A 22,767-nucleotide genomic window follows, 5' to 3' on the forward strand; every position below is an offset into this window, starting at 1 on the left:
CTTTTTACCTCCTTCTTTGCTCGATCAGCTGCTGACTTGCTGCTGCTGCCATGCCACATGATTGGCATCTCACAAGGCGCATCGAACATTTAAAAGCCTGTACAGCAGCTGTCCTACTCTTTGTCTTTTATTTCCAGCCCCGGGTGTGGTTAAATCTCTTGGCACAAAGTCTTGTCTCGTGGAACGTGAGTTCTTCATATTTTTTAGTTTATAATTTAAAAACGGAATATCCATCCATCCATTATCCAACCTGCTCCGCTATATCCTAACTACAGGGTCACGGGGGTCTGCTGAAGGCAATCCCAGCCAACACAGGACGCAAGGCAGGAAACAAACCCTGGGCAGGGCACCAGCCCACTGCAGAAAAACGGAATAAGAATCTGAAAATCTAACAACATCTCATTAAAGTTTGATACATTCTGAAGAGAATGATACCAAACATATATATGTAGGTTTTAAAATAAGCCCGATTTAAAGTGTGACAAAAAACGGCGTGACATAAAACCGTTGCACTTTTAGGCTTAGGATTTTATATATTGAGAGTAGATAGAGGGTTACTTGTGTTCTGTTCTGTGTATTGATTGTATTGACCCTCCTTTATTTTTTTTGACTCCCACTATATGCCCAACCTACCTAGAAAGGGGTCTCTCTCTGTTTCCCTACAACAGTTTTTTGGGAGTTTTGACAGCTGGGGTGCTGTCAAGAGACAGGGCCTGTTAACGCCTATTGCGGCTCTTCTTGTGTGATTTTGGGCTATATAACAAATAAATTGTATTGTATTGTATTGTATTATCTGAGAAACCCTGCGGGCTGCAGATCACAACTTATTGGAAAGTACAAATGGGAGACGGGGTCTGACCGCAGCCTGTAGTACCTATGAGGTAGGTCAGTAACACCCACGACGTCGGTTACCAAACGCCCTTAAGAGTCACACAACCCTCCCACAACCCTAACCTTAACCACAGTGTAATGCAATGGGCGTTTCGTGACTGACCTCTGTCACACACGTGCGCATGGGAGGCAGCTAAAGATGACGCCACTTCCGGTTCTTGGCCCTGACGATGGCACTTCCAGTTCTGGGCCCGACGACATAATTTCTGGTTCTGGGCCTGATGACAGCACTTCCTGTTCTGGACCCAGTGACATAATTTCCAGGTTCCTGGTCCGACGACATCATTTCCAGTTCTGGGCCCGACAACATCATTTCTGGTTCCGGGCCCAACGATGGCACTTCTGGTTCTGGTCCCGACTGTGCCATTTCTGATTCTGGGCCTGACGACGGCACTCCCAGTTCTGACCCTAATGACCTCACTTCCAGCCCCGCCTCCTGACGACCTAATTTCCTCTGCCTCACTTTAGAACCGCCATTTTCCACCTATGTGTCAGTTCCTTTTTGAAGTCAGTGAAATGCGTTGCTTTGCCTGGTTTGCAACCCACTTCAATATACGGGGCGGCTACCCCAAACCTTTTTGTGACTCTTTTCGTGTTATTATTGTGACACCTCATAGGCACTGCGGTCTGTAATTACACTCTGTTGAAAGTACAAATGGGCCGCATGCACAGGGTAGTGCTGACACACTTCCGGTGAAATCTCATGCAGGCTCAGTCACTTCCCGATGTCCATGCTGCAGTTGTGATTTTCGTTTAGTGTCGAGAATGTCCGTGAAAAAGAAGTTTAAGTTCCGGTGTACAGAGAGCTCTAAAGCTGAACGGTTTTGTGTAACTTTACTGTTGAGCTTCCAGTGAAGGTACTCAGTTTTCATACAAAACTTTTCCCGCCGATGTAGAAACCCAATCTAAATGGATCATCGCTATCCGGAGACAGAGCATTACGATTAGTCCCTGTACCCGGGGTTGTAGCCGGCATTTCAACAAAAGAGGATTTTCGCAAGCCAGTGTCTGAGACGGTGCGACGACTGTTGAAGAAGAGAGTTGTCCCTGTGTTGTTTGAGTGGAACGATTTCTCCATTCCGCTTTCAAGACCGGGAGTTTGTGAGAAGAGAAAGCGACAGACGGAGGATGACACACAGGGTGAGGAGAAGGATCATAAAATCCTCGAGGATCACGACGACTACAATTCAGCTTCAGATCCAGCAGTTCTCGACCTGGCACGTCTGTCAGAGAGGAGATCAACAAATGAAGGGTCTTCACAATGAAGGGTCTCACCGTTTTGTAGGCTCAGACAGAGACATTCGCTTTTTAACAAGGTAAGATGTCCAGCAGACTCAAGCTGTTATGTATTAATCTTACATATGTATTCAGCCGTCCCTGAATAAACATTAATGGGTAAACACCAAAACCATTAATCTCACTTTACTCGTAGAAAATATCGAGAATCACAGAACGTGAAGCGTCAGAACTCAATCTTAAGATTCTGTGAATCCCGTTACTTTCACAGATTTTTTACACACCGTGTGATTAATAAACAGGGCCGTCTTAACATATGGGCACTGGCTGGGGGTCCCAGGAGCTGAGGGGGGCCACCACGTTTCTGATGCTTTCTGTTTTGTACTGAAAACTCTTCTTCTCACCACATCTTTCATGAGCAATGGACTAATGGATTGGGGGTTTTTTTGGGGTAATTTTTTTCCAGTATCAAATGTGACTATAAAGGTCAGCGTGCTGTCAAAAGGGTCTGCAGGGGACCTGTTTATCAAAGTGCCTGCTGTGTTTCTCATTTTCATTACTAGTTGTTGATCATATTACATGATATCATCTCCTGCTGACTTCTGCTCTGTACTTGTAATAATATCGGATTGTATTGAGGATGGCTTGTGTTCTGTACAATACAATACAATACAATACAATACAATTTATTTTTGTATGGCCCAAAATCACACAAGAAGTGCCACAAGGGGCTTTAACAGCCCCCCAGCCTTGACTCTATAAGACGACAAAAAACAAACCCTTGTAGGGAAAAAATGGAAGAAACCTCTGGAAAGGCAGTTCAAAGAGAGACCCCTTTCCAGGTGTATACAGTGGGTGCCAAAAAGAACGGGGAAAATACAATACAGTACAATACACAGAACAGAACACAAGTAATCCTCAATACAGTATAAAAATAAAAATATTACAAGTATGGAGCAGAATTTAACAGTAGATGATATCCCATACCCTGCGGTGGGCTGGCGCCCAACCCAGTGTTTGTTTCCTGCCTTGCACTCTGTATTGCCTGCCGTTGGCTCCAGCAGACCCCTATGACCCTGTAGTTAGGATATAGCGGGTTGGATAATGGATGGATGGATGGAGGATATCCCATAATATGATTTGGATTTGTTTAGAGTCCTGGAGACCTCAGCCATCAAGCTGTCTCCCTCTATTGGCCAGTCCACAGCTGAGACAGCCACTCTAATGAAAGGACCCATCGACCCGACGTTTCCTGCGATCCTCCATCAGAGATGACTTTAACTTAGGCAGGCAAAACAACTTGGCAGGTAGGCCGTGGCACCAAGTGCCACATTTGAGTACCGAGAAGAGAAACAGGATAGGTGAGGGTTAGTAACAACTTCTAACTATCATGTTACTCATGTTTTTGTGCTAATAACTACGAACAGAGATGCAGTCTGTACAGTTAATCAGCAGCTCTAGTCAGGGTGTGCTAAACCGAAGTAGTGAGTCTTCAGCCAGGATTTGAAAGCGGAGACCTTATAGTAGCAGGCAGACCACTCTACAGTTTAGGGGCCCTGTAACTAAAAGCTTGACCACCCACTGTTATTTTATTAATTCTTGGAATCAGAAGCAGACCGGCATCTTGAGATCTTAATGTGCGCTCAGGTTTGTAAGTCATGATAAGTTCAGACAAGTAAGCCGGACCTCGCCATTTAATGCTTTATATGTTAAAAGGAGGATTTTGAAATCTGCCCTAAACTTAACCGGGAGCCAATGTAAGGATTTAAGAACTGGAGTTATGTGTTCGTATTTTCTTGTTCTTGTAATAATTCTTGCAGCAGCATTTTGGATTAACTGGAGGCTGTATAGAGAACAGTTTGAACATCCAGTGAACGCCGCAGTGCAGTAGTCAATCCTACTAGAAATAAATGCATGGATTAATTTCTCAGAATCCTGTTTATTTAGAAAGCTCCTTAATTTCCCAATATTTTTACGATGGAAGAAACCTGATTTGGACAACTTTGTAATATGCGCTTTAATTGACACGCTAGAGTCAAAGAGAACTCCGAGATTGCGGGCTGATTCAGTCGAATTGTATTTGCCTCCTTCTTTTTGACACCCACTGCACGCCCCAACCTACCTGCAAAGGGGTCTCTCTTTGAACTGCCTTTCCCGAGGCTTCTTCCATTTTTTCCCCCTACAAGGGTTTGTTTTATGCCTTCTTAGACAGTCAAGGCTGGGGGGGGGGCTGTCAAAAGTCTGTTAAAGCCCCTTGCGGCACTTCTTGTGTAATTATGAGCTATATAAAAATAAATGGTATTGTATTATCTAAGAAATCCTGCATCAGAACTCAATTGAGTTTTACATACTGTGTGATTTAGCCGTCTTGACGTATGGGCACTGGTCGGGGGGGTCACAGGAGCATGTTTCTGATGCCTATGTTTTTTCTTGTTTTGCTATCAAAACAGGGACCCCAGCTCCCTACTTTGCCCGGGGATCTATGACGCTGTCAAGACGGCCCTGTTTATCGGATATCATACAGAAAATACATAGGCCTAGAACAATGTGTATACTGGGTGATTCAAACAAGATTTCCCCGATTTCAAAGTGCCATATTTTTTCAACCTAAGAAACAATCGCATATCAACTGCAAGAGGGGGTCGGAGAGTTTCTGAATGTCACAGCAGGATGGAGTGGCACTGGAACGTTCGAGCGTTTCTCAACAACGAGCTCCCTCCTCATCGCTGGGCTGGCCGTAAAGGAGCCCACGATTTGGCTTCTCCACTTCTGGGCCCCAAGATCACCAGATCTCTTGTTGTGTGACTTTTTTTTTTGTGTTACGCTAATGGTTTTTTTTAAGTGTCACCACTCCCAACAACGCCGGATGATCTCTGAGATCGCATTGGAAGAGCCCTGAGTACAGTGACACCCGATGTGCTCCATCGAGTACGGGATGAATTCGACCATCGTGTTGATGTTGTCCTTTGTAATGGCCCAGTGCAGTGACTATGCTGCTGGGTATTACAGTCTTGTTAATTAGTTTGTCGAGTAGCATCGTGCTGCGGCGTTGATCAAGTGCGTGTTTCTTGTGTTGATTCTACTCTTTACAAATGGATGCCCAGGGATCTTTTAGGAGCACAGAGAGTCCGGACCCTTGGTTTTAAATCTTGATGGTGTCATTTTTATAGCACCGTGTCCCTGTCATCGCACTGGGGCATTGGGGTCCACATTCAGACCACAGGGTAGGCGCCCCCTGCTGGCCTCACCAACACCTCTTCCAGCAGCACTTCAAGCTTTTCCTAGATGGCCTGCCATCCAAGTCCTGGCTGGGCCTGAACGTGTGCTTAGCTGAGGCCTTCATGCGTGACACAATATTTAGTAGAAATTCCCTCAAATCCCAGTGGGTGGCAATATGTCCAGTGCCCTGGCACGTCACCCTACATGACTAAAGATGTAACCTGACCCTCATGTTTAAAATGTGCAAGTGTGCATATGTGTGGGTGGGTGGGTGTTTGAAGGGGGACTCCCAATGCACTGGCACCCCTGCCCACAGATTACTGGGTACTGCTTTGTATCCAGTGCTGGTGAGATGGGCTCTGACCCTCAAGACTGTGAATTAGAGGGTTTAGGAATACCATAAGAAAAAAAGCAATGCCAAAAAGTTATCAAAAATTAAAGAGACTACACCAAGATTAAAAGCAACAGGAAAAAAAAAGAATCAGTCCCAAATTTTGCCCTGCATGGTTCTGCTCTGGTTGACTTAATTGGCTCATTTGTTAAATAAACCGTTTGACACGACACAAACTCCAGCAACGTTTCAAAACAGCGCCTGCCCTATTAGCCGGAATATTTTGTATTTATTCATCAGTCTCCAGAGGTCGTAAACACACCAGCAGAAACCACGGCCATGACAGGCAGGAGGTCAATTGAGGGAGTGAACCTGAGGAAAGGCAGAAAAGCAAACATCCAAGTCGTCAAGGTTTTCATCGAGAAGCCGAAAGTTAATTAACTCATTAGCGAGGGATGTCCTTTACTTAATTTAAAGAAAGTCCAGATGAGGGGCATCTGTAACGTCTTGCATTTAAAAGAAGAGGCCATTCAAAAATCATTCTTCTTTTTTTTTTTTTGATGTTACTGTCCCCAGTCTAAAGGATGGTGCAGATGGGCAGCAAGATTCTTTAGCAATCGGAAACACAAAAAGAAAGGCAGGATTGTTCCTTGCCTTTAGCTAGGAAGATGGCAGAAAATGCCTGTTTTGAAACTGGGTACGCTGGCATCCCAGCAGGGATGGATCGAGGAATTAATACCCAGCCGGGAGATCAGTGTGCTAACTCGATAAGTTAGGTGGTGGCATCCATGGCAACACCTACAAGGCATGCTGGGAATTGTAGTCCCATGGGGCATTCATATTGGGGGGGGTGCCACCAGAGGGTGCTGTGGGGTTTATGATTACTCTTTTCGGGAGTTTCCACTCGACCCAGAAGTGCTTTCACTAATCTATGCCCTAACACTGGAAGTACTCCTCTAAGATAAAGTAAGCCCACTTGATAGGTAAAGGAAGGAGTGGAGGAATACGAGAAAGAGAGAGAGAAGAGAAAGATGGGTGGTTGCATAACGTACTGGAAAACATTTTTGTAAGGTATATTGAATAACAAACCCTTCTTTTATTGAACTGGGACTTGTGTCGATGTGGTTGTGTTAGGGGTGCTGCATCGCCCCCTACTGGTCACACCACATTATTTTGTAGCAATGTTTGAGAAAATGTTTTGTTCTCATGTAGAATGAAGAATAGGCATCTATAGTAACCAACTTTGGACAACAGCAAACAATATTAAGATATCCCACAAAAAAAATCTCACGTTACTTGTGTCACATAACTGAAAAGTCAAGTCATTCAGATACACGCTCACAATGTCCCAAACACGCATATTTGTACTAAAATACTGTTAAATATTTGACTGTGTCTGGTTTGCTCGACTCCATTTCTATTCTCTGGCTGTGTTTCTCCGATCAACTGATGAACAGATATTATTGATTTTCATTAATATTAATTACTTTCTGCTTTGTTTTTGATGTCTTTGAACCAATCTGTACCCTTATATGTGATAGTTCTGTATTAAGCGAGTGGTTGAACCTTTTCTTGCATTCTTGCACACCCAGCCTTACCTGGAAAGGGGTCTCCTCTCTTAATTGCCCGACTCAAGATTTCTTCCTTCTTTTTATGGGGGTCTTAACCTCTTAGAAAATCAAAAAAAAACAGTACCTGTGTGATAAGACAGACACGGGTACATCAAAAAAAGGTTTGGGGCAGCCACCCATATATTATACCCTGGCTGCAAAAGGTTAGTTATTTTATGAGTTGTGTTCAGCAACTGATTTTGGTTTGACAAGATGGTCACAGGCCATGACAGGAAGTGATGTTACTGAGATGGAAGTGATGTCATTGAGACCGGAAGTGATATCATCCATAGCCCTGGAAACCAGAAGTGATGGCATTGAGACCAGAAGTGATGTCATCGATGGCGCTGGTACCGGAAGTGACATCATCAATAGTGCCAGCACCTAGTAAGATTACCCTGAGAAGGTCTGCAGAGGACAGAGACAGAAAGTCAGTTAAGAAGTTAGTGCAGCTCGCCACCCCCTGGTCTGGAGTGGTACTACTATTATTTAAGCCCTCTAGCTGCCTCTCAAATCGCACGTGTCTGACACCTGTCAAAGCCCATTGAGGCATTCCTTGTAGCAATTTGGGCTCTACGAGAAATACACTACCTTGTGAAAGTATTCACCCCCCGCAACCCCTCCTGGTGCTTATCCTGTTTTAGGATATAAAATTGAAATGGATGGCTATGCACAGTAACACACCTTTTCTGCTTCTTCTCTGCAGACCTTAAGAAGGAAATCCCATCTGACCTCACTTCCGGCTTTGACCCTCAAAGTACGCCCTTTCCTGGCTCCCCTATATAAACCCACCATATTTTCGGTTGTTTCCAGTTCACTTGCGGACTCGGCCGGTTGAGAATACTCCAATTTTGCTCTTTTTTCAAGTATACGGGGTGGACACCCCAAACGTTTTTCTTGGTTTTGTCTCTTTCTTACAGTTTATTTAAATAAGACATGTAAAGTTATAAGTGCATATGCATTCATCCCCTTTGCTATGAAACCGCTAAATACAGTATGATCTAGTCCAGGGGTCCCCAACTCCGGTCCTGGAGGGCTCCAGTAGCCCAAACTCTGGGTGCGATACAGCTGAAGGTCCGGTCACCCATAGAGTGCAGATTAGTTAGTGTGGGCTGTGGCCACTAGAGGGCGTTCCTGCCATCCAAACCCTGCCACAGACAGACGCAGGCACAAGTTCAGCACGCATGTTTTATCTTTTTATCCTCGTGGGAATCATCTTCCCCCAATTCCCACCTGTACAGCACAGTTCAAAGCACAAACACAGCACCATAGCACAGTTCTCTTCTTCTTCTTCCTCATCTCTCTCTCGCTCCTTCCACCTCCAATCCTCCTGGCAAGCTTTGTCCTCCTCCTCCCGACTCCGGCTCCCAGAGTAGTAGTGGCAGCTGGCTCTTTTTATGGCACACCAGGAAGTGTTCGAGGTGTCCAGTGACCTTCCTCCATGTGTGGTGGAAGTGCTGCAACAAAGGGTCTCAGCAGTACTTATGGCACCCCCTGGCGACGCCCACGGAACCCAACTGCGCTTCACCAGACTCCAACTCCCATGGTGCCCTCCAGAAATTCTGCCACCTAGTGCTCGGGGGGGGGGAATGCCCTGAATAACTTCTCTCCCCTTGTCCTTCCAATGAAGAGGCATCCGGGCTGGGCAGGGTCCCCATCCATCTGCCACAGGATCACACCAAGATGGCCAAAATTAGAGGACCTTAGTGGGCGAACATGGAGAAGGTCCCTGATGTAGTGCGGTGGCAGGCCATTTAAAGCTTTGTAAGTTATGAATAGAATTTTATACTTGATCCTGTAAGACACAGGAAGCCAGTGAAGGCACAGCAGGATGCTGTTAAGTGCTCACTGTTGCTGGTCTTTGTTAGGACCCTTGAAGGAGAGTTTTGAATAAACCAGAGCTGTGATAGACGATTTGAAGAGGAGTAGGGAGTTACATAGAAAAGGAGAGGAATGAGCGAACACCAGAGATAGGCAGGAGCACCACAGAGAGAGACCACGTGGGCTAATATCTGGCACACTGACCACCACCAGATAAAGGTCATGGCACCAGCTGTCTGCAACATCCTACCCTACCCGGTCCAGCAAACCCCCATGTATGAAATAAGAGTGAACCACCTTCCCAGCGGCTGCGCAAAAGCCTTTAGAGACGGCAACCATTGTCAGCACCATGATCAGGTCCTAAAGGCAATATTTGCTGACAGCCATTAAATACTGTGATGGCCACCATTGCCTTCCTGAGAGTCGGAGAGAGAAGCTTGGATTGAAAGTCAGTCTCCTTGATTCTGCCAATGACTGGCATATGGAAGTGGTCTTGGGCAGGAAGCCTCGATAACATCATCACACCTGCGGCCAGACATGCTTATCGTTTCAGAGTCCACCGGGTGACCGATTACGCTAGAACTGACAGTGCCGTGGGAATAGCATACGGACAACACCCAAAGAGAGAAGTCACTACAAGTATCAGGACCTTGCAGATGTGTGCCAAAGGAGAGGGTCGGAGTACGTGGAGTGAACCCACGGAGGTTGGCTGCAGGGCGTTAACTCTGTAAAGCATTTACAATCCTGGGCCTAACTGGGAAGGCAAAGAGAAGACTTGCAATTGAAGGAAGACGGGGTGGCTTTGGCTCAAGATGGCGGATCCGTGGGTGAATTTGGCCGGGACACAAGCTTGGGGGAGGTCTGATCAGCCTCGGTGGGGAGAGGGTGCCTGATGTCGAAACACCCAAAACACCCGATGATCTCTGATCATGTGGCCCAGCACATCCAAGAGATGTTAAGTTTCATCACAGAGGTGGAAGTAAGAAAGCTGGTGGTTTATGTGGGCGGAATAGGAAAAGGACACGAGATTCCTTGCATTAGAAGAAGGTCTGATGAGATGACTGAAGAGGAGCTCACTTTCTGAAGTTGTACTTTAGTGCCAATTTGCAGTTTTGTTGCAGCTTCATTTTAAAGAGTTCTGCTCCATCCAGGTTTTAATTTCATTGAGGCAAGTTGTGAGCTGAGAAAGCTCTGATGAAGTTTCACTTTTAACATTGAAATAGAGTTGTGCATCATCTGCATAAAAATGATAATCTAGTCCATAGCTACTATTGATATGGCCAAGGGGAAGTGTATGGGGGTCCAGTGCTGCCCGGACAGGCTTCTGGCACCTTCAGCCCTGAAATGAATTTGATATTAGACGAATGGCTGCATAATATATGGAAATGGCACAACCTATCAATATTTCAATGAAACATCCTATAATATTAGCCACATAAATATTCAAATGCTTCCCACAGGTCGTGACAGAACAATGCTGCCACCTGGGCACAACATGTAGCATTGCAATTCTTGAAATCTTTCACTAAAGGAAACTCTCAGGAGCTCAAAATCTGATGCAAAGTCACAAAAACATTCTCACGTGTAATGTAATCCACAGCCTACCCTTGGCTGCACCGGGCACGAGGTAAGAAAGCCCCCCTTAGACAGGAGGTCCTCTCCCGGGCACACCCGCAGCACTTGACACATTTGCCAGTTTGGAAATGCCAATAAACATAACGGACATGGCTTTAGGGGACGCGGGAGGAAAGCCACACTGACATTTTTTCTTGTCGTCTTAAAGAGTCAATTAGCGGTGGGGTGGTTTGGGGGGTTCTGTCAGTAAAAGCAGGGCCTGTTCAAGCCCATTATGACACTCCTTGTGTGATTTTGGGCTCTACAACAATCAGTTGTGTTATGTTGTATTGTACATGGGGAGAACATGCAGACACCACACAGACAAAAGGCTGTTGTGGGATTTCAACCCAAGACATTAAATCCAAGGGGCAGCAGCACTACCCACCGGGCTACTTGTGAGGTGAAATATTAACTCTTTCAGGGCGGATGTCGACATTGGTCAAAATTCAGGGGTGTCGGATGGTAATCAGCCATAAAACTCGCCGTTTTGTTTTAGTTCGACTCTCTTTGCTAGAAGGAAAGTTAGCTTCGTTGGTTTGGCCTCGATAAACTGCACATGTGTGCGGTTGCAACGAGTGAAGAATGCAGCTGCTGGAATCTTAACTCGGAATCGAAAATCCGAGCACATCACCGCAGTTTTGATGTCACCACATTGGTTACCTGTGTCATTCAGAATTGACTTTAAAATACTGCTTATGGTTTACAAAGCCTTCAATAATCTGCTCCATCCTATATTTCAGAATGTCTGACGCCTTACTCTCCAAATCGTACCCTTAGATCTTTAAATAAGAATCCACTTAGAATTCCAAGAGTCAAACTTAAAAGAAGTGAGTGGTGAGGCGGCCTTCTGCTGTTATGCACCTAAAATCTGGAATAGCCGAACGATAGAAATTCGCCAGGCTGATACGGTGGAGAACTTTAAAAAACTGCTAAAAACACATTACTTTAACATGGCTTTAACATAGTTAAATCCTGATGCTCTGTATATTCAATTAATTATCATTACTGTTCATGGTGGCTCCAAAATCCATACTAACCCCTACTTTCTCTTCTGTTCTTTTTCCGGTTTTCTGTGGTGTTGATCTGCTCCACCACCACCTAATCAAAGCACCGTGATGTCCCTACAGTGATGGATTAAAGGCCAGAAGTCCACATGACCGTCATCATCAAATTCTTCCTTGTGAACCCTGAATACCATGAGGACTGATTGAGGCCATTTATGTGAGTAGAATGCCTAGAGGGGGCTAGGTGGTCTCGTGCCCTCTGAACCCCTGCAGATTTTATTTTTTCTTCAGCCGTCTGGAGTTTTTTTTTTTGTTTTTTCTGTCCTACCTGGCCATTGGACCTTACTTTAATTCTATGTTAATTAGTATTCCCTAATTTTAATTATTTACTTGTCTTTTTTCTCTTTTCTTCATCATGTAAAACACTTTGAGCTACATAGTTTGTATGAAAATGTGCTATAGAAATAAATGTTGTTGTTGTGTGAGTAGCGAAGAGGAAACAACCTCTAAAATGACATCGATGTCTAGCGGGAGAGCCAAAACGAATGCACAAAGCAAAATACTCCGTGGAAGACATTTTTCATTTTATCGCCAAATCAGACTCTGATTTGAACGAAAGTGAGGGACCGGCTTCAGCTGACTGTGGCACTGAACTCGCTTGTGTAGCCGATGCGCCTACGACAGGGGTGCCCAACTCCAGTCCTGGTGGGCCGCAGTGGCTGCAGCTTTTCATTCTAACCCTTTTCTTAATTAGTGACCTGCTTTTGCTGCTAATTAACTTCTTTTGAATTCATTTCAATTGATTTGTTTCCCTGAATTTCTTCCGTCGTTCCCCTGAACTGCTTCATTTCTTTCCTTAAATGGCACCCAAACACAAGTGAAATGTGAAGTGAACGAGCCAAAAGAAGACCAACTTAGTCAGGGCCTCAAACTCCAACCAGTTGCTTCATTAAGCACCGAGTCTTGCCGTTAATTAAACTCGTTCTTTAATTCCATGGCTTGTTGCTGCTCTCGTGGCGCATTAGCAGACATTTCTGAAATTGCAGATCTTTTCTAAGAGCAGATCAGCACTTCTGAGACCTTCACCTTATGATGGACACCAGTTGTTTTGGCTAATTTTGTATCTCATTATTGTTTGCCGGCTAATCAAAGAAAAAGAAACAATAGAGGGGTCTGAGTCTTCAAGGACAAGTCAATTCAAAAGAAGTTAATTAGCAGCAAAAACAGGTCACTAATTAAGAATTAAGGTCACTAGTTAGAATGAAAACCTGCAGCCATTGCGGCCCACCAGGACTGGAGTTGGGCACCCCTGCCCTACGGCGACGTTCTCCTGGGAGGAGCGCCACTTACAATGACAGATTGCGTTGCACTGCCACTCAAAGCCAGGCCAGGCAGCCAGCCCGCTATTGAGCTGCCCCTACAGAGCCAGCAGAGACCCTGAACAGGCGCCACAGCAACGCTGATTACGTTGATTTACATGTGAAATCTTTGCTTTGTGTGCTTTTAAGAAAAGTGAGTTGCCTGCAAAAATTATTCAGCCTTGAAAGAGTTAAGCCCACTATGCTTAACTTTTATGCCTACTTTGACCGTTTGCTTCTCTTGGGGGGGTTTACACCCAAAGGCATAGCTTAGGAACAACATATAATAATAATGATTCTTTGCATTTATATAGCGCTTGTCTCACTACTCAAAGCGCTCAGCAATTTCAGGTTAAGGGCCTTGCTTAAGGGCCCAACAGAGCAGGCATTTACGGGATTCGAACCGGCAACCTTCTGATTGCCAGTGCAGATCCCTAGCCTCCGAGCCACCACTCCACCTATGATTCTCCGGGGGGGTTTTATGCCCACCGGCATAGTTCCTTAAGTTATGGGTCGCTGTTCCTTTTAGGGGCGATAGCTCCCTAGTTGGAATAAGTTCTTTTGTAATTGCGGCATTTTAAGTAACCGGAAACTATTTAGATATGATATTAAAAGGAGATAACCCTCCCATAATGTTACGGCAGTACAAATCACGTAAGAGAAAATAACTTGGCTTTCTTTACTGACGATTTATAAGGCATTACAGACGGGAAACCTATAGCAAGACAATACCACGGTGGGATCGTGATCTATACAGTCTGCCATTTTTCGTTGCTGCGCTGGAAGGCTTTTCAGGACGGATGACGATATCACCCGTCCGTCCATCTGTCGGCTTCGAGGTGTCTGGATGCCGTCCAAGTCTTTTTATACTGTCTTCTCCACGTGCAGGCCCTTACTTAGGTAAATAGTCCATTTCCAAACAAGGAAAGAAGATTTTGTGCTGACTGTTAACAGAGGATAAAATAGTACACACCGGTCTTTAGGCTGACTATACATTCCTCCAGCTGTCTTTGTCTATCTTGTCCTATGCTTGGGCCCAGCAGTTCTAAATGCTGAGAGCCCCTGTGTGCTAACTCTGGCCTGGCCTTTACATGTGAATGGATTTATAAAATCATTTTTTGTACAGAGCACAGTGACATGAAACTTATTGCAGTCACAACTGAAAGTGGACCGGGTTTTGAGTCGCTCAGAGTCTCGACTCACCATTCTACTCAATGGGTCACGTGGGGTTTGTGAAATGTCACCACGGGAAGTTGAAGGAACCGACATGGCTCCACCGCGACTCCAAGGGGGAAAACCAAGGCTGCGGGTGGCGATACTGCATCCGCTAGGACTGTCCGGAAGCGATACTCCAAGGAGGGGGGGAACACCACACGCCTGATCTGACGGTCGTCATGAATTGCGTCTCAAAAGACACAAAGAAGGCCGAGAGTGGACAAGACTGCAGCAGGACAAAACATTTTTATTGTCTCGAGTGATTCAAAGTCGGGACTCGCCCTCATGCCAAGTTCATCCTTGATCTGCCTCAGCCGAGCTGACATGTCATCATGGCGTCCCAGTTTTCAGTCTACTCGATTCTGATCCGACTTGTTACATTTCAGCCGTGTGGGGTCTGCTCCTTGAATTCGGCGTTGAACTTATAGGGCCGATCATCTCCCGGTGACAGATGTCCACACTCATCCCACTGTGATAGATGCTTATATGATGAGCCTGCGTGGTGTGACATCGCAGACAGATGTTGTACTCGCTTTGCACTCCTCACACTAAATCTGCTCATTACCAGACGACTCGGTCCATTCCAGAACAGCGTGTTCATTCTTAATGCAGCTCAGCCTTGATGACGTCTTTCTCGTATTCTGTGTTATGCTAGAGGCCCCCCCACAGCCCCCTGTGCGAATAACCATTTAACCGTGCGCAAAACTACCAGGACGACATCCCCCCAGCTTATGCATGTATCAGAGCGTTTTGATTGCCACTAAGCCCAGGCAAGTGGAGTGCAGCACAGCAGGGCAGCACACGTGTTACAGAAGTGCGAGCGGGGAGTTTTCATTACAGTAAAACCTTGGATTGCGAGTAACTCGGCCTGCGAGTGTTATGCAAGACAAGCTAAAATTTTAAATACATTTTAACTTGATAAACGAGCGAGGTCTTGCAATACGAGTAGTACGTATACGCTTTGTCTGCTGAGTGTCACGTGATCACAACTGAGCCGATGGTTCTTCTCTCTCTCACCGTGGGATTGTGGGTAATCATCTCCCATGCTCATTCTCAGTCGGCGTGCCTCACTCATTTAGTCAACATCCGTATGAGTGTATACTGTTTATTATAGCATTGTGGCCACGTGTGTGTGCTGTAACGTCAGGCCCGAGGAGAGGGGGGTGCAGCCGGTACATCACTCCAGGGCCTATGAAGCCCAACACGTCCCATAATTTTTATTATAATTTGAACATTTATTTATTTACTGTAATTCATGTAATTTCTATTGTATTTTTTTAAATTTTGCAAGTCTGTTTAGTTTCAGAATTAAAAAGCCACGTGGGTACTTAGCAGGGTTCAACAGTTTACGCCCATTGGAACTGCTGAATTGCTTGAAAAAGTACAAACTGGAAGGACTTTTTCCAAATATATGCATCGGTCTGCGCATTCTGTTGACAATTCCTGCCACTTTCGCCTCTGCAGAGCTCTCATTCAGCAAGCTAAAGCTGGCAAAAAAAAATTTCTAAGATTCACTGTGCCACAAGTGCGACTAGCAGATTTGGAAAGACTCAGTATTGAATCTGATCTAGCAAAACGGATTCATTTTGATTATGTAATTCAGAGTTTCGCCAGGAAAAAGACCAGGAAAGCACCTTTGTTCAGCAGACAATATATGCTATTATAAACGTCTTTTACTATTATAAATATATTACTTTATTATTACATTTATACCTGCACATACTTACAGTACCTAAATGTATCAATGTAATATGCAATTGCTAGAAATAAATAATAATATACATGCATACATGTGTGTAGAATTTTGTATAAGGGGCCACACACCTTCTTCGTCCGGATTTTCTCTATGATTAGGATTAGGGCGGTATGCGGATTATCGTAGTCACGACAACAACAACATTTATTTCTATAGCACGTTTTCATACAAATAAGTAGTACAAGATGAAGAAAGAAAAAAGACAAAATATAAAAATAAAATTAGGCAAAACTAATTCACATAGAATAAAAGTAAAGTGCGATGGCCAGGCAGGACAAGAAAAACAAAAAAAAAAACTCCAGACAGCTGGAGAAAAAAAAAAATCTGCAGGGGTTCCAAGGCCACGAGACCACCCAGCCCCTTCTAGGCATTCTACCTAACATCAATGATCTCCATCAGTCCTCATTATTGAGGACACGTGTCTCGGAGAGGGTGAGTCACATACATAGTAGGACTGCCACTGGCGCTGTCGTGATGCCAAACCCTTCTGGGAGCTTCCAGAGCAGGAATCATGTGACATAAATATGCAATTTAGTTGGCTGCTCAATGGATGTCTTCAATCGAAGAGGCCAGGAAGGTCTGCAGCTAGACCCCTTTTGATGGAGGGTCAATGCAAACAGAAAGGAATGACAAGAAGAAGCCGTGTCTTGTGCTGTGTTTGCTTGGCAGCTGCGGCGTTGGCATCAGACAGTAAGCAGTAAGCAGTCGAACATTAACTGGCATTTCAGTGGATAAAAGGCAGTCTACATAAATGATGACATCAACAAGTTTGTAATTTGTTAAATAACTTTTAGTCTGAAAAGTATATACGGGGTGGCGCAGGGAAACGGGAAATTTTGGAACTAGGTGTTGGCGACCCTGGGGCATCACTAGTTGTTAGAGGCCTCGTTTTGAACCCCTTTCCATTAATTATAATGGAGCAGTGGAGTGATGTGTCACAAACGTTCGCTGTGAAAGCCTTTTATAAGACTGGCGATAGTGTGACTGCTGCGCAAAGGGAATTTCGGCGTCATTACCACTTAGGACGTCATGATCGTGTCCTGTCTGGAAGGTGAACGGTGACATTCCATGGCCTCCTAGATCTCACGGTTTGTGATTTTTTTTTTTCTGTGGGGACAAATGTGCCGCACACATCCTGCAACCATTAATGAAATAAAAAGGAGTGTTTCTGTAAAAAACGTACTTTGTCATTCTCGAACGAATGAACGAGCAAGCAAACGAGCAAACTAACTTAATTATTAAACTAACGATCCTATTTACTTAACTTACTTTGTCATAAGTGTTAATGACTGAGTGTTCATGAGAATTTCTGTAAAAAACATACTATGTCATTCTCAAACGAATGAACGAGCAAACTAATTTAATTACTAAACTAACTCATGGACTAACAATCTTATTTACTTAACTTACTTTGTCCCCAGCGGGAAATTTGGCAAGAAAGTAGGATCGTTAGTTCATGAGTTAGTTTGTTAGTTAGTTAAGTTAGTTTGCTTGTTTGCTTGCTCATTTGTTCGTTTCTCCACTCGCTGGCTGGCTTGCTTGGTCATTCACTCATTTCATTCCATTTGCTCGCTCGTTCAAACTCTGTCTTATCATAAAATGAATCTGCCAATCTAAAACTTGAATTTACGCACTATACACTGATTAATGATTGAATCGAAAATCCCCCCCCCCGTTTCCCTGTGCTGCCCTTTATAAATGCAGTGTATATAGCAAGACCATCAGAATTATTAGTTACTTACTGTGCCCCTCAGCTCCGTCCGTGTAGTAGTGAAACAGGACAAACTTTAAAAATCAATAAAAAAACAGGTATCGCTGGCTAAGTGGAGTTAAGATACGGTTCAAAATGTGGCCAGAGGTAGACCGACTCGAGCAGAGGCTGGTGGGTGAGTGAGGAGGGCCCCACTCTTGACATCACTCAGCCCGCAGCCTCTGTCTCAGATTAGGGTGAATAAATTGGTACTGCAAGTGAACTCTGATACTTAGCGCAATGAGATGGATTCAACTGGAATGTTCAAGCAAATTATAGAAAAAAACCCGATCTAAATTCGTTAAGTTGTTCTCTCTTGAAAAGCAGACAGACAGATGTTGAATTTTATATATATGGAGACTACCTGTAAATTCAAATATCATAGAGACTAGCTGTGTGTGTTCTTTGGGACGAAAAACAACCCAAAGACTCCCTAGCAGTTTTACTACATTCGTGAACTCGAGGAGGCGTCAACTAAATCTGAAGAATTACTCAGTGCAGTGCAGTTCTCTCGTTTGCTAGCTAAGTGGAGGTAAGGTACACGCCCCGAGGCTGGCGCATGAGTGAGGAAGGCCCCGCCACTCGGTCCACTGTGTCACGGATTCACGTGAATAAGCCCTGCCTGGCTCCCCACTCCCGACATCACACTTCCCCCTCCCCTCGGCCTGCTGCTTCTCTCTCGGATTTGCACAAGTAAACCAGAACAGCAAGCAAACTATGATACTTAACGCGATGAGAGAAGTCACAAAATCAACCAGAATGTTCAAGCAAATTATGGAGAAAAACCCGATCTAAATCCGTGTAGTAGTTCTCTCGTGAAAAGCGGACAGACGTTGGATTTTATATCTCTATATGTAATCTTCATTTGGATCTTGATTGTTGTTTGTCCGCGAATGAATTAGAAGAAGAAGCACTAGGTGGCAGTAGAGAGACAGCTAAAACATAGGCATTGCATTAAGAATCTCCTCCAGGCTTATACTACTGAAGACTGTAGTACTCCAGTCACTCCTCAAAACACAGACATTCAAACTAAACAAATTGTTGTGCTTTAAATTAACTAAAGAGATCTTCATTTAGATCTTGATCTTTGTTTGTCCGTGAATTCTATGCATGTGTAGACCACCTTCCAGTTTAGTACGTTGTTGTTACTCACGGATGTCAACAATGTGCCAGAATAACGAAAGGGGTGGTGGACAGTGTTACGCTGGTTAGCTCCTGAGGCCTGGTTAGAGAATGAGATTGCCGAAGATAAAAGGTACGTGCCTACGTAACATATGAATGAAAGAAAGACAGTGGGTAAAATGAATGACAGCATAGCAGCACGTTCCGGAAATTATTATTGGTACGTTGTAGCCAGTGAGTGCTGAGCGTCTCAAAGTTGTACCGTGGCTTGCTCACACGTCAGTGAAGTGATCCCTATTTATGCTTTAAAGAGCCTGGATACCTATGTGTCCCCCTTTTATAACCATTGCTCCGTGTATACTGCCTTACTCTTTGGATTGCCACAAAGCAACCTGCAAGATTGGAGAAAGGTTGAGAAGACATCGTGAGAGGAAACGACAGCGTTGTGAAAACGAGACGGACTGTGAACAGACAGAAGCAGAAATGCTCCTACACCACCACATAATTACGATTCGGACAGTGATTCTGAGTAGGCCGTTCCTATCAAATCAATGTCCAAGGGTTTTCCTTTGTAATTTTGTTTCCCTTATAAAAAATCATAATGCTGTGCGACGAAGGGCCCAGTTCACGACTGGCACCCGCGTTTAAACAGGGAGCCCGTCATAGACAACTTTAACACGCATAGCGCAGTTGGGCGCACATGGCTAGTATATTATATATATATATATATATACTGTATACATATATATATATAGTATATATATATATATATATATATATATATATATATATATATATATATAGAGAGAGAGAGAGAGAGAGAGAGAGAGATACCATGATACGGACGTTAGGAAAAACCACTCACTTTTCTATCTGTAAAAAAAAAAAAATGGGAGAACCGCCACCAGCACTATGGCTAACTCAGCACCACTTGACATTCTCCTTCCGCTTGCACAAGAAGCACGTTAAGTCCGCAGCATCACACAAGTAATGGACAGCAGTTCATCTTTACGGGAATGAAACACGTTCAAAAAATTGACCTCTTACATGAGTACCTCAAATGGCAAGGAAATGCAGCTTTGTTAGGCAGACCACCGGCCCCTTTTATTGAAGAGAGTAACTCAATGGCAACAGAAGGGGCTTTTGTGAATTTGAAAAAGACCCCCACGTCTGTGTTAGATATGAAAACCGTAATAATACGTGCTGAAAACAACCCTTGCCTGTCAAACAAAATATAGCAAAGAAAACAAACAGGGTCTCTCCAACTCATCTGTATAATTTTCCGTTTTTTTTCCCCCTTCTTTATTGTCATTTCCTGGTAGAATTCCTCTGATCTCAACACAGCTTAAGAAGAAGAAAAAGAGAGAGCACTGAAACCAACGTCAAGAAACGGCTGCAATAATCAGCCCAACAATGACAAGGATCAAGGATAAAAGAACAGTCCATCCGGCTGGTAGGAACAGGCAAAAAAAAATAAGGAATATGTGCCCCACCCTGGGGTGCCACTTACCTGTGTGACCTTCTCAGTGACATTGTGTGTCCGATCCTTGAGCTTACAGGGGGCTATGATCTCCTTATCATTCGCAGGGGAAGGGATGAAGGGATCAGCCTTGAAATCCACAAAGTTCAACGTGATCTGAGGGATCTTGCTGATAGTCCGGTAGCGGATGAGGTCAGAGTCGGAAGTCGAGTTCAGCAGAGTCGTCTTCACGTGGTTCATCGCTCCTGTTAAGACCACCAGAAACATTAGTAGCAGTATGGAGAAACCAGTAACCCACTGGCAGACAAAGAGTTATTGATGGTGGAGCTCATATCTTCGGGTTTCTGTTGCTCCTGAAGAACCGCAGAACCGGGATGTTCCCTCAGTTTCAACCAATCAGATTTAAGGCCAGATTATGACATCATGAAGAAGGGGTTTTAGGCATGAAGGCACACAATTTCACACTTTTGAATTACTTAAAAACACTCGTTATCAGGGAGATCTCAATGGTGACCAATCTTTCAGAGGATCTTGCACATTTTTGTGTGAATGAGAAACAAGGGGGTCTTTGTTTTAATCCAACAGGGGATTTTTACACTACTTGCTCTCTTGGTGCATTTACTTGTCCAAGATGTCAGAGGCTGAGTTTATAGCGGAATGAATGAAGCTGGATGACGCTCTTGGGACAGCAGCTGTGACACTGTTTAAGAAGGAGCAACAGAAACCCGATGATACCAAATCAAATAAAGGAATCCTCCACCCAAACAGGGTATTTTATGTACCCCATGTACTTTCTAGTGGTAACCATGAATAATTTTTAATCTCATGTCTCTTCTAATTGAAGACTGGACTCTTGACCAACAAATGAGTAGGGGGACAGGTCTGTTCGAAAAGGCCATCCAATGAGTCTTTATGACATACACGGATTATTCCAGAAGTAACGACTGCATGCCTTTAACGGAGAGGAGTGACATCCTCCAGATCTTCTACAAGTCTGTGATGGTCAGTGTGGTGTGCTGGGCTGGTGAGGTCATTTCAAGAGATGACCACCATATCAAGCAGCTAATTACTACCGAGTTTTCGGTTACGACGCACGACCGCGTGCACCATAGCAAACTGTTTTACACGCTACATACAGCAATTCCCATCCACGACACACATGCGTGTTCTTAGATGCTCCTGCAGGAACACGGAAAGTCAACGTGAGTCACTGGTGCATCTGGACTGTGCAAAGACGACAACGACTCAAGTGACGAGTTGGAGGTGGGCACATGAGCGATGGCGGTCCGCCAGTTTTCAGTCACGGATGATTGTGTGTTGCTTCGTTCCGTGCATTGTTACAATGTTGCTTTTCTTGCTGATTTATTACATTACCGATTTTTCAAATGTTAATTTTCTCCCTGTGCTTAAAAATCATTAAAAAATCGGCCTGATTATGGGAGTTGGTTAGTCTGTTATATAGTGCCTTTCACGTTTGTCATCTATCTATTATATAGTGCCTTTCTTATCTATCAAGATATCTGTTATATAGTGCCTTTCTTATCTATCTTATCATATAGCGCCTTACTATCTAACTATCTATTATACAGTGCCTTTCTTATATATATATCTAAATCTATCCATCTATTATATAGTGCCTTTCACATTTATCTTCCTCCAAAAAATGCATGTGTTTTGCATGTTTGGAGCATACGCCTGGATAAGTGACATGTGGATTATGCAAATCATGTGAATTTCTTTTTCGGAGGATGCTTGCCACTGTACAGCACATTGGTCCCTATTAGCTTCTATAAACATTTTTGTCTCCATTTTGTATGAGCACAAGAGATTAAAACTTTTTTTCTCTGCCACCACTACAAAGTACATGATGGGGTAAGAAGCATACAGTACATGTAAATACACAAAACATGTAGTTTCTACATAACTCCTGCACTACTTTACACTTGGATGTTTCTTTTAACTTCCTTCAGTCTAATAACCCCGTTATTCCATACATGACACTTTGGTTTTTCTCCTAGCAGCCTGTTCATCATTGGTGGTCACAGCTGGTTCAGATCTTGCCCGGGTCACTTGCTGTGTAGAGAGGGCTGTGTTTGCCCTGTGCCAGGGTGGGTTTCTCACCAAGTATTCTGGACTTTTTCTCACACTGACCCCAATATGTATTTGTGTGTATCAGGGGTGCTTACGTGATGAGGGCTGGCACCTCACCTTTTGCTAAATACTGCTGGGGTAGACACTGACTCTCCATGATCTTGATTTGGAAAATCAGATTAAAAGATGGATAAATGGATTAACACTTCCACTTGAAGTATGTGTTATCTTCTTAAAGATTTGGCCAATCCCCAAGCCAACTGTCA

The 22,767-nt window shown here is 44.1% G+C and overlaps 1 protein-coding gene across 2 annotated transcripts in view; it reads right to left on the reverse strand.

Moving 5' to 3' along the window:
- The window catches only part of kcnh2b (potassium voltage-gated channel, subfamily H (eag-related), member 2b), a 580,789-nt gene that overhangs the window by 276,363 nt on the left and 281,659 nt on the right, over positions 1–22,767 (reverse strand). For both annotated transcript variants that reach the window (XM_039753827.1, XM_039753828.1), the window contains one exon: positions 20,441–20,655. In XM_039753827.1, the coding sequence (XP_039609761.1) occupies positions 20,441–20,655 (215 nt within the window). The remainder of the gene's footprint in view (positions 1–20,440; positions 20,656–22,767) is intronic.

The sequence above is a fragment of the Polypterus senegalus genome, chromosome 5, assembly GCF_016835505.1.
Source record: "Polypterus senegalus isolate Bchr_013 chromosome 5, ASM1683550v1, whole genome shotgun sequence".
Lineage (NCBI taxonomy): Eukaryota > Metazoa > Chordata > Cladistia > Polypteriformes > Polypteridae > Polypterus > Polypterus senegalus.